The 13,517-nt window shown below is 37.5% G+C and overlaps 1 protein-coding gene across 4 annotated transcripts in view; it reads right to left on the bottom strand.

Moving 5' to 3' along the window:
• LOC150089733 (chloride channel protein 2-like) overlaps nucleotides 1-13,517 on the bottom strand; it is a 564,677-nt gene that overhangs the window by 126,914 nt on the left and 424,246 nt on the right. For 3 of the 4 annotated variants that reach the window (XM_090368771.1, XM_090368774.1, XM_090368773.1), the window contains one exon: nucleotides 2,661-2,866. In XM_090368771.1, coding sequence (XP_090224897.1) covers nucleotides 2,661-2,866 — 206 coding nt within the window. The remainder of the gene's footprint in view (nucleotides 1-2,660; nucleotides 2,867-13,517) is intronic. The other variant, XM_090368772.1, reaches the window with a different exon arrangement.

The following is a 13,517-nucleotide window of genomic DNA, read 5'->3' as shown; positions in this document are numbered from 1 at the left end:
TTAGATTTCAGTAAAAACTGTTTTGCATAAAAGACTGCTGTAAAAAGTGGAGCAGTGTGCCACTGGGACAAGTTACTAGTGTGGAAAAAGGGATAGGGGAGCGGCAGAAGACAGAGTAGGTATTAATGGGTGCCACTCTTCTTGGAATAATGTTATTAGTAGGGTCCGTTGCGGTTCAGCACTAGGCCACTTGTTGTTTTCACCATTTATTAACAATATTGATGAAGGCATATCAAGTTTAATATCTAAGTTTGCTGATGATACAAATGTTGCAAGATATTTAATAACAGGAATCAGAGTAAGCTACCCAAAAAAAAAAAAAAAAAACTAGAGAAAGTTGGCAGATGGATAGAGAACTGGAAATTTAGGTTTAACAATAATAAATGCAAAGAAATTCACATGGGCTGCAGTAATCCCAGAATGACATACCAATTGGGTGATACCACACTGAAGGCACTGGAGAACAAAAAAGACTTAGGGGTAATTGTACAGTCTGACATGTTCTCTGAGCAGTGCAGACAAATTGCTAGGAGGCGCCTCCGTAGCCAGGTGGGCAAGAGCAGCAGTGCTTAGCACACGCTTCTTGATTAGACTGGGATTCGAGCCAGTGTCCACCAAATACGGAGGATACGGAAAGGTCAGGGAATGCCCACCGCATATCCCCGGAGCAATATGGCCTTAGTTGCTAATGCTCCTAAAAACCAAATAACAAACAAACTGCTAGGGCAGCTCGTGGGGGCTCTGTTAATATATACAGGAATTTTGGAGCATCCTCACATGTGAGGATCTTCAACAATGTGCTGCTGCTGACCCACACTTTGTTTCTTCCATCATTACTAATGACAAATTGTGTAGGTATGGTTGTGACCTGAAAACAAAGGCCTGATCCTCTCAGCTGAAAACTCAGTCTTGTAAAAGGTCCAAACATACAAAATAGTCTTCATCAAATGTGAAAATCAAGCTTATATTTTTTAAATTACAGGGTATTTTTCAGTATGAATGTGTCCTGCACAGTCAAACAGTGAACCAAAAATAGTAAAAAACAGCTCCACAGTGATTGCATGATGCTGTTCAGAGAAAACAATTGAAAAATGGACTTTGGGGAATCTTGGCATGTTCCATTCAAGAATTCCTTGCAAAGTGTTGATGGTTCGACTGTTGGTGATCCTGCTCAGATGGCTGATAATTTGAAGAGTATTTTGCATCTACATTCACACATGAGAAGTTATTAAGAGAGGAGAATGCTAGAAGTTTATCAAACTGTAACAGGGTGCTTAATGATTTTACCAGATTTAGCTCCCTGTGATTTCCCCCCAAACTTTAAAGCTCACTTGAAAGGTTACAAATTTGCAATGAATGAAAAAATTCAGAATGCACCACATGAACTCTCAATAATTCCAAGAGCAATCTATCAAAAATGCTTCCAGAAGTTCCAGAAGTGTTGGAATCAGAATTCACGAGACCACTTTGGAGATCCATCCATTTGCCTTGATAAGCTTTGTCATTTTCTAAATATTAGATGTCCTGAACTGTTTGATCACACTTTTATGTGAACTCAACTGTTCAGTTGTATGAAGTTTTATTCGTAAATCAATTTTTATATCACGTTCTCTTTTATCAAGGTTTGGGCTACCTCTGTAGTGGGTGGTGGCCATTAAAGTCATTTAGAATACATATAGATTTCAGTAGCTGTGTGATTAAATCTTCCAGCACATCATATGTAATGGCCTGACATGGCAAATATGAGAAATCTATCAATACAGGTAAAACTTCTAACTTTCTTATATTTGAAGGGACCAAGAGGTCCCGCACCATGTGTGAAGAAAGACCAATCTACAAAAACTTGTGCTCTGCTCAACAAGACTTTACATACTGAATCAAAGCACTGAATCACTATACAACTGCTTGTACTTGACTTTGTTCCTCACAAGGACCTGAAAATTAAATCTAAACTGTTGCTCTGTTATGATGGAACCTTTCACACTTCGACACCACAACTATTCTGTCCAAATCAAAAATCACAAGTTTTGGTAACATCTTGGAATGACTATCAACTTATATTTCCAATTCTTCAACTTTTGGCATGCAGAAATCTCCCTAATGTCCTCATCAGAAGAAACTTCAACAATCAGTCTCTTGTTACTTAAAGGTCTGACTACATAAACCTTTACATCAGACAAAGCCAGAAAAACCAATTTCAATAAGTCTGATTGCATTTGATCACTGGAATGGTATCTGTCTGAGGCAGTCTTGACAATTATCATCCTTAACTTTTCTTGTTCTCTAAATAGTTCCTATCAGATAACATCAGCAAAGATTCGAGGTATGCCTTCATTTGTTCTTGGGCTTGAATCAGTCTAGCAGCAAATCTCAATCTCAGTTTCAGCTATAATTGTTTCTGATTCATCCCATAATGTTAAAATATCCACAATGGTACCTTTGGAAAACCACTCCATCACTAAACAAAATCTTGTGGAGCTTCAACCTCACCTCTGTCAGCTTGGCTAAAGTTCCAGTCCTTTGTCCTGCTTGAACTACCCAGAACCTAGTTGTCAGCTACAGTTTTTAGAAAGATTCTATGTTAAAGTTCTCATCTGATAGTATAGTCAATAATAAGGAAAATTTGAAGTGAAGTTTAAAACAAAAAAATATATATTTACATCAACTCCTAATACCTCGCCAAGTCCATCTACTGGTACAACTTCAAACCGAGACATTCTTCTTTGTTCCTGGGCAACTTTGTAAATATTTTCATCCACTGACTGCCTCCTAGCTACTTCTTGAAGTCTTCTTTCACGACCAAGATGTCTTTCTAGAAGCCTCATCAATTCCATCCTTTGAACTGATCCCAAGAGGATCATAGATTCTATATAAATTATGCAATTAATTCTTAAAATCTGAACAGATGTCAAAGAATACTAAAATAAAAAGGAATACTATATATAACTATTATATAACTATTTTAAATGAAATCTAAAATTTAGTTTTCAAATTTCAAAATTACACAATTTCAATGTAATTTTTTTCAGAAAGAGGGCACAATATAAATTTATTTTTAAAATGACTTTCTGTTCATTTAGAAATCACGGGAGATATTTAAATTTCCACTGATTATCAAATATACTAAAAATCATAAATCTTGAAATCGAAAATATAGCATTTTTAAAAATCAAAAATATAGCATTTTTAAAAATAATAAAATAAATAACAATATCATTAATCTTGAAATTACACCAATGTTCCATGGTTTGTTTCAGTGCTGTTGCTTCAGTTATGGTAAATTACATATAGCCACAGATATTTTGCCATAGTTTACAAAAGTAGTGAATCAAATTCATTGATGTAGTTCTTCCACTGGCTGCTCCTAATTAGCAGGTAGCTATTGTTTTTCACACCATATATAAAGCAGTACTTTTTTTCTTGGTTTCCAACCCATTTTATTGTGCATTTGTTTGTCAAAAAATGAACAATAAAGTTAACCAAGTGATATTGACAATCATTTTGTCACTTGAAAAATTGACTATCAATATCATTGACAAAATTTTCAAGATATTCATAGATTTCAAAATTTTCATAGCATAACACTCACCTTTAGAAATTTTTTTTTTTTTTTAGAACTCAATCAAAAAATATGATCATTTTTGTCAGTCTATGAATTTGGCTGCACATATTTATTTTATTAGGGTTTTTTTTTTTTTAAATATTATTGATACAGGAAAAATCAAAATTATTTGTGTAATTTCTTCATTAATATACAAATTTGCTTTATTTCTATTGATTTAGAAGAATTTTGTGTCTTGACAAAAGGAGGTAATAATTAAATACAGTTCTACTTTAGCAATGCTGGGTAATCTATGATTTTTCATTTGAACAAGACAGAATCAATTTCTTCAAAATAAAATTGGATTTTTTTGTGTATTTAAAGCCTGGGATGATATGCAGCAGGATCTGGTCATTTTGTGGTAACCTGAGTACTGGAATATCAGCTGTCAATATCAGCACAAAGACAATTACAGGTGCTACGGTTCTGATCGATGACTTCAGTCATTAAATTATTAATGATTTGATCATTCAGCCAGATGAGTAATTCACTGACTAGCCATCACTATTATGTGGGCCTGCAATGGAAGGTTTCCAAATGCACATGGGCTACAGGTAGTGAGATTCTTTGGCAGATCTGTGTAGTGAGTTTCTTTGTGGAATTTGTTTTGTAAAAATAAACACTTTTCATTAAAACAGTTTGAATATTAATGTGGTTTTTTTACCTACTTGACTGTCCAACATTAGAAATTAATGAAATTAATAATCAGCACCAAGCAGTGCTCCTTCAGGATAGGCTTGGATAGGCTTCAAGGATGATCAGAAAAGTGGCAGCTACATTTTATGCAGAAAAATGCAAGTCTTTACACTTGGAAAACAGCAATTCCACTACGTAACCTTTATACAGTGATGCTGAATTTAAAAAAAGAAGAGAAAGAAAGAGCTGGTTTGGGCATATATGAAGTTCACCTTGGAGAGTGACCCCCGCTTAACACTGATAATTTGTTCCGGAAAAACAGAACGCTAAGTGAATCCGCGGTAAGCGAGTGCCGCATTCCCATAAGGTAATTCCCATTCCCATTAGGTAACGTATGTACAGTCGATTCCGGTTATTTGGGACACATCGGGACTAGTACATTTTGGCTCAATTAAGCGGCTGCCCCAATTATCCGAAGTTTCACGTAAATAGTTAAAAATACAATGTACCCCCCTTTACAATTGGTTCAGTGTACAATCAAATCACGTTACGACAAACTCACCATAGTAAAGTACCATTCACTATACGATGTGCAGTAAATGCCGGTCATTGTGATCACGTTTGTGATCACAATGACCGGCGATCACAATGATTGTGATCACGTTTGAATTTTAATTCTATTAAACAGCGATTCTAATAGCGAAAATAGGAGGAATATTATCCACAGGCTATAAAAGCAAAGATATATTCAGCAGAAATTTACCCTTTATTACCTTGCCAATTAAAAAATACGTGAAAATCAGAAGAATATACGTACTGTAATATGTACATATGAACTAGTTGACATTTCTGTTTACTGACATTTGTGGGTGGGGGTTAAAATTTAAAACAGTAAAAAGGTAAGCAATCAATAACAAAGAACACGGCACACAAATTGCAAGTAACACAATACGCGCAAGTGAGAAATGAGTAACGAGTTACAAAGCTTTAAAAATAGGAATGAAGAGAAGATCTGAAAATTAATTTTTTTATGTGATTGAAGATTTCATGGAAGTGTAAACTCATTTCACCATAATAACCCACAGAATTCCAGCTGTCAGTATTATTGCAAATTCAGTAAGATTGAGTTTACTGTCCTTTTATGATAGATTTAATTAACAGAAAAGCACAATAAACAGGTAACTCCTAATTGTTTTTATTGTTTTATGGTTGTGACCTCCAGAATTCCGACCAAACTATGAGGTACGGTCGGAGACAATCGTAGGGTAATCTCCAGTGCGGTGGTCTCCTGCCCTGATTAAACGGCATTTTGTCCCAATTAAGCGAAGTAAACCCTGGCTATTTTCTGGATTGGGTTCTGGTTTTTAAGATTTGCCCCAAATAAAGGGCTGCCCCGATTAACCGGTGGCCCTAATAACCGGAATCCACTGTATTTGTGAGTTGCGATCGGTGCCATAAGATATTTCCTAATCAATAATAAATGGTAGTGAAAAGATGCACAAATGTCGGTCAAAATATTTAATATTCAAATATTTGTACATATAAAATATTCTGCATTACATACGTATATAATTAGGTGATAACAACTTACGTATCAAAATTAAACTTAAAATTCCAATTAAAATCATGAATTTAATTGATGAACTTAATCATTAAAAATGTGTCGATTTTGGGTTGAACTTTGGCCCTCTTCCAAATAAACTAAAAGGGGTATTAATTTAAATCCCCAACAGCGTTACCACCCAACAATAAAGTCAACCGATCCTTTGCCACTTTGAAACCAGACATGTTTTTTTCTTCTTTCAATATGAAACTTCTTTTAGGCATTCATTTCCACAAAAGTCCTGCTTCATCTATGTTAAAAACTTGTTGAGAAGTATAACACATAATATCCCTCTTCAATAATTTGAAGAAGTTCTTTTTTGAAAGTTTCGGCTCCTTCTGCACTTGCAGCTCCTCCCTGGATTTTAAATCTATTCAACCAGCCCGTACTAGTTTTAAATGGTTCCACATTTTTTTTTTTTTTTTTTTTTTAGGTGAGTTTTCTTCAGATCATCATATTGGCTAATCTCTCTCTTTCTCTCTCTCGCTCTCTCTCTCTTTTTTTTAATATTATTTAACTTAACTGAATTTTGCATTAGATATTATCTTCAATAAAATTAGTTAAAGTCTTTCCATTTCAATCCTAATAGCTGGCCCAGCCCTAGTTGTTTGCAGTGGAACAGCTATCTTTCCCGCTGCTAAAATTAATTCTTTATTTTTTTTTTATAATTGTTTTTACAGTTAAACTCGCAAGTCCTAAATGCACACATCTGCTTGTCTTTGACCGGAATTGATTCGCTTCAAAATGTCTAATTTAATTTTCAAATTCAGCCCTTTTCTTACATTTATAGTCTTCGTACTGCGCCCAGACATTGTTGCTTTTTCATTCTTATCGGCCATTATTAACTCTTCAAAAATGTAACTGCGTTGGTTGCATTGATTACGATACAATGTTCGAGTAAACTGTCCGTTACGCACGATGTCTAATACTGTACTGAGTGATGACTAAACTTTGGATAAATGCACATAACATAAATATTACAAGCAATTTTTTAAAATGTTGATCTCGGAACTATGTAACAAATCACTGGACTGCAATTAAATTAGCGTGGGAAACGTTTTAATGCTGTTTTGCTATTCATTTTCAAGCTATCGACTCCATCAAATGAAACAATTTCGTTAAATATGCCAAAAATGCAATCTGTAAAAGAGCGTTATAATGATCTGTGACAGCGTTATAGTCAGATATGGGTTATAATATAAGAACAACGTTATAGCGAACCAGCGTAAAGCGAACCACATTATAACGGGGGCCTGCTGTATAGACAAGTAGCAAGGAAGTCCTGTGGTGTCCTATCAAGAATTTTTACTGCTGTTATAAATGCTTCCAAACCTAGGAGCCATAAATTTAAATTATGGAGAAAGAGGTTGAGACTAGATTATGGGAGGTTTTGTTTTTAGCCAGCAAATTATTAATTACTAGAATAAGTTACCTCCATCAATAGTTAAAGGCTGAGCTTGGGGAAATTCAAATCAACTGGATAGTTACCTCTGTAAGGGGAGAAACACACGAAGTTATTTTATTTTTTATTTTTTCATATACAGGGTATCCATAAACCTCCTTTACAAAACTAAAACTTTATTGTGAGAATAGGATACACAACACAAACCTGAAACTACTGACGGGTGATAGAGGATATCTTCATGTTTTTTTTCATCATCCAGAAAATGTAGGCATGGCAGTAGATGGTAACATAATTGCAATACTGTAATCATTGAAAAATTATTAACCCAACGCTCCCCAAGAAGGCACATGATGTACTTTGGTTCGATGAATTACAGTTTGCCAATACTGTTATGTATAAATTTCAAACACAGTTTAAAAAGAATCCACCAAACAAACCTAAAAGTAGTTCTGCAATATATGTTTGTGTAATCAATCTGGTTGAGGTAGTGGCCAAAAGTTTCTTGAGAAGTGGATTGGAAAAGGAGGCCCAATTTTGTGGTCCCCCATGATCCCCTGATCTGACTCTTTTAGATCTCTCTCTCTCTCTCTCTCTCTCTCTCTCTCTCTCTCTCTCTCTCTCTCTCTCTCTCTCTCTCTCTCTCTCTCTCTCTCTCGGGATTCATGAAAGACCAGGTGTACATTACACCTATGCCAGGAACCATTACGGAAATTAAGCAATCAGCCATGTTGACAGGAATATACTGTGCCAAGTGTGTGGGGAGGAATTGGATTACAGGTGGGACATCTATGGAGCAATTAAAATACCCACAACAAACACCTCTTATTAAATTAAATAATGGTAATGTATAATAATGGTAATGCCTGTGCGGACGTAGCTTTTTGGCCTGTGCGGACGTAGTTTTTTGCCGCTGCTGGAACAGAGAAGTTTTTTCTGATTTATTTTCTGTTTTATTAGCTTAAATTGGCATATTAACTTATTATCTACAGTAGCTTTATATTCCTAATTACGATACCTAGTTTAAAGTTTAACTTAGATAGAGATTTTGTAGGTATTACTTAGTATCAGTAAGGGTATCAAATCCACGTGTTACAAGTTGCAGCTCTGTTGAACAAGAGGTTTTTTTTTAACCATATTTAGCCGATTTATTAACCAATTGTTATATCAAATTATTTTCTGTAAGTAGCTAGTCAGGATCCTTAGTTTATTCTGAATTGAGACAGCGAGATTTGGAAGTTAATCGATAATTAAGTGTCCATAGATTTACTGTTGGTAAATTGCCGCGATTGTTACGCGATACAAAATATCTCGAACTAGATAGCATAAGCTTAGTATAGTATAGTACATAATATAATATTGTCAATTAATCAGTAAATCTATTAATCTTGTTGAACTTCATTGTCAGCTAAATTGTACTTTTAACTATATACATATAACGACTTAGATTACGTAACATAAATTATTAGGAAAAATAAATAATTAATACTTAACTTGATACGGAAGTTATATAAAGGGATTTCGTAGATAACACTCGATACTGAAACATAAATATAGCGTTATAACTGTGTTGGGATACAAGTTTAGGGTTTTAATTTTGTACTGAAATTGAAATTTTATTGAAATTAAATCGAAATCATGACTCAGACCAGAGCAGAAAAACAAAAGGCTCAAGCTAATGGAGGTGTGTGGCTCAGGGGAGAACTAAGGGGGCAGTTGCCCTCTGAACCACAAACTTTTAAAATGCACTATTTTCTTGATGTTTGTGGAGCAGTCAGGTACGGGACATGATACTGCCATGGGGGATGTCTCTGTATGTGCGCGATGCAAGGAGTGTAAGGAAATCAGGCGACAACTCAGCGTTGTTATGGGCCTATATGAGAGCTTGAAGGACAGAGTGGATGCCCTCGAAGGATTAAAAGTGAGGGGCCCATCAAGCTGTCAGCTGCCCATACCAACGCTAGAGCTTGCACTTGGGCATCACACAACACAGCGGCAACACCCAAGGCAGAATGCTCTGGTCCCAAAGGAACTAGTAGTTGTTGGTGACTCTATTGTCAGGGAAACGGGAAACATGCTTTGTAAAAAGGATAGGTGGAACAGGCGTCTGACAGAGGCAAAGGTTGATGACGTTGCAGAGCGGATATCATCTTTTAAGGGCACGAAAGGTGATATAGTCGTACACGTTGGCACTAATGATATTAAGAGTAGGAGACCGGCAGAAGTACTTAACGAGTACAGGTCACTGTTGAAAAAAAGCCGTGAATTAGGGTTGAATTTGAAAGTGTCTGCAATTCTGCCCAGACACGATAGGAGGGAGTATATGATGAGAGCCCTGTCGATCAATTCGGCCCTGGAAAGATTGTGCAAGGCTCAAGGGGTAGAATTTTTTTCAGCCTGGTCTGTACTTGTTAACAGGAGAGACTGCTTCTACAGGGATGGGATACACTTAAATAGAAAGAGTGCAAGAATGTTTGCTGATGCTATCGAGACAGTGTTAGGTGGGTCGGAAAACTGCTAGATTGGGGGGATACAAGGACTAATAGATTAACAGTAGTCAATGGCAGAGGTGAAAGTGATTTGTGCACTGCTTCTATTGGAATGAGCAGCAGCCTGGAAAATAAGATGCAGGATATTTCAGAGATTACTGGGAATCATTGGGGTACAAGAAAACACATGGGTTGTGTTAAGGTAGCTAAGAAAAAGAACAGGTGCATGTATACTTGCATGTACACCAATGCTAGGAGTTTGGTAAATAAATTTGATGAATTTGAGGTATTGCTCAAAGCATCAAAGGCGGATATTGTTGGGATATCAGAGACGTGGTGTCACACAGATATAAGTAACGCAGAACTGGAATTTGGGGAGTACAACGTCTACAGAAAGGACAGACATAATAGGAAGGGAGGAGGGGTTATGCTATTAGTTAAGAAACACATAAAAATCCAAGGAAGTGAAGCCAGTCGACATAGCTGGACAGTGCAGTGTCGAGTCAGTTTGGTGACGTAAGCATTGGGAGATCAAAATTGAGAGTAGGAGTGTGCTATAGGCCTAATGACTTTGATGAGTATAATAAGAAACTGTACAAGAAATAGAGTGGGCCAGTAAATCAGAGAGTCTTATAATGGGGGATTTTAATTTCCCAGATATTGACTGGAATTTGTGGATTGGTTACTCACACACTAGCAAGGCTTTTGTGGATTTATTGGATGATTGTTTTCTAAATCAGCATGTTCGTGAGGCAACTAGAGGGAGCAATACTCTTGATTTGATTATCAGTAGTGATTCTTCATGCATTAAGAATCTGCAGATACAGGAACCACTAGGTGGCAGTGATCACAGTGTACTGAAGTGGGATTTACTCAGCGAGGTAACTAGCAACAGGGGTAAAGGGAAGGGTTATTGCTTTCGTAAAGGCAACTATGATGGTCTGAGACAGTATTTAAATTCTATACAGTGGGACCAACTGATGATGTTACCAACAGCAAACTCAAAATGGGAAGCATTCAAAGAACTTATCTTGGAAGCTACTAGGCTTTACATGCCAACTAAGAAATACTGTTCAGTGTTCAGGCCTAAATGGATGTCAGATGAACTAATGAGACATATGGCAGAGAAGAAAAATGCATGGGATACATATAAATTAGCATGTGACACAGAAGCCTATGATATAAGTTGATCTATAACCAAGTTACAAAGGAGGTTAGGCAAGCGAAGGCAGATTACTAGAAACCTTTGGCAAGGGATGCAAAGAAAAACAGCAAGGAGTTCTTTACTTATGTAAACTCTAGAAGGAAGGGGATGAATCAGATTGGTCCACTTGATATCGATAGTTCAACTGTTCATGATCCTGCTCAGGCAGCTAACAAACTAAATCAACATTTTGCATCTACATTCACATATGAGGAGTTATTCAGGAAGGGGAATGCCACAGATAAAGTAAACACTGGCAGTGAGCTAGATGATCTTGTAATAATTGAGAGTAAAGTGGAGGAGAAATTGAAGATAAATACAAGAAAGGCACCTGGGGTAGATGGGATCTATCCAGTTATATTAAAGAGGGCAGCACAGGAAGTAAGCAATCCGTTAGCCATAATTATGAGAGCTTCCTTGGACTCAGGGGAGGTATTCACAAAGGAGGATCAAAGGCTGACACAAGTAATTATAGACCTGTGAGTTTAACTTCTGTTCCAGGAAAATTAATGGAGCACTGGTTAAAGAAGCACTGCAGGATCATCTAGACAAGACTTCAGTTATAGCTTGGACACAGCATGGTTTTGTTAGGGGAAGGTCTTGCCTGACCAATTTGATTGGATACTATGATGTAGTCACAAAAGAATTGGATGCAGGAAATAACTTTGATATTATATATTTGGATCTTAGAAAGGCTTTTGATACTGTTGCACATGGAAGACTGCTGCACAAATTGGAGCAGTGTGGCACTGGTAGCAAATTGTTGCTATGGATATAGGGATGGTTGAGTGGCAGAAGACAGAGAGTGGTAATTAATGGACACTGCTCATCATGGACTAATGTTATCAGTGGAGTCCCTCAGGGTCAGTGTTGGGTCCATTGTTGTTTTCTGTATTTATAAATAATATTGATGACGGTATATCAAGCTTAATGTCCAAGTTTGCAGACGATACAAAGGTTGGCAGGGTTGTTAAGGACGCTACTGACGCTATGCTGCTGCAACAGGATCTGGAAAGGTTGAGCAGATGGGCTGAGAGGTGGCAAATGAAGTTTAACATTGACAAATGTAAAGTACTACATATGGGAAACAGCAACCCCAGAGCAACGTATCAACTCTGTGGTACTACACTGACAGTGGTAGAGAATGAAAAGGACCTGGGGGTAATTGTGCAGGCAGATATGAAGTTCTCTGAGCAGTGCAGACGGGCTGCAAGAGTAGCTCATGGTGTCTTATCAATGATATACAGGAATTTTTCTAGCAGGGATAGGGAGGTGATTATTCCCTTGTATAAGGCAATGGTCAGGCCGCACCTTGAGTACTGTATACAGGTCTGGAGGCCTCATTTCAAGAAGGATGTAGATTTGCTGGAACGAGTACAGAGAAGGGCAACAAGGTTAGTGAATGGAACGAAGGGTTGCTCTTACGAAGAAAGGCTTAAGTTTTGCAAATTACAGTGTCTGGAGATTAGGCACCAGCGAGGTGGTCTGATAGAGGTGTACAAAACCTTGAATGGTTTGAGCATGCTTAATGCTGATGGGATTCTTCCTCTTGCTCAGAATAATCACCTGAGAGGGCATAAATTCAAATTGAGGAAAGATAGATGTAGGATAGATGTGCGGAAATTTGCCTTTAGCCAGCGGGTAGTTGGTTGGTGGAACAGACTTCCATCCCTTGTTGTGGAAGTTGATAGCCTAAATTAATTTAAGGGTCAGCTGGACAGGTATTTCGACAAACGGAGGGGTGAAGTGGAAGGGCTGTTTTTTTTTTTTTTTTTTTTTTTTGGCTGATGCTGCATAAGCTTGCTTTCTTGCATCATATGCCTCTACTAATGCTAATGCATCCAGTGAAATATCTTTAATTATAAATACTTTGTAGCTTTCGAGACAATCGTCTTTTTTTCAACAGCATTTGAACTTAGCGGATACAGTTATGCATGCAGTGAGGCGTGCGGAGGCACATTATTCAGTCATTAAACTGGCATTCATTGTTGCTTCACGGACATGCAGAGTTTTTCTCCAGCGCTTGTTGATGCATAGAATGGGTGTCTCTAAGATGGGGTGCAGTCTCATGCCTTTGCAGCAGTTCGTGGCTCTTGAATTGCTCAATATATTGAGTGACTCTAACCATAGGCGGTGGCGTAAGTGTTGGGAGTGGTGGCTAGCCTAGAAGTGCTCTGTGATTGCAGACTGGTCAGTCTCAGCAAGGCAGATTGCTCTGTCATGTTCTGTAAGGCGGTCTTGAAGATGTCTCGAAGTCTCTCCTATGTAGCAGCTGTCACAGTCTCTGCAGGTTATGCGGTATATGACACTGCTGCATAAGAGAGGGGTGACAGGAGTCTTTACACTGGAGACCAGAGAACGTAGGCTTCTACCAGGCAACTGTACGCATTTTATGTGGTATTCCCTGAGGATTTTTGAGATCCGGCCTGACATGCCTGGATAGTAGGGAACGTAGGCGGTAGGCATATTGTCCTGGGTTGGTGGCCTCGGGTGGACTGTGAGTTCTTGTGCTTGCAGTAGGCACTTGTCTAATACATGCGTTGGGTAGCCACAATTGATTAAGTCTGTCTTCACACGAGAAA

Source organism: Mastigoproctus giganteus, chromosome 2 (genome assembly GCF_048544385.1).
Source record: "Mastigoproctus giganteus isolate SK-2022 chromosome 2, ASM4854438v1, whole genome shotgun sequence".
NCBI classification, from domain to species: Eukaryota; Metazoa; Arthropoda; class Arachnida; order Uropygi; family Thelyphonidae; genus Mastigoproctus; species Mastigoproctus giganteus.
Note: the sequence above shows the minus strand (reverse complement) of the source record. Positions and strands in the feature narration are given on the sequence as shown.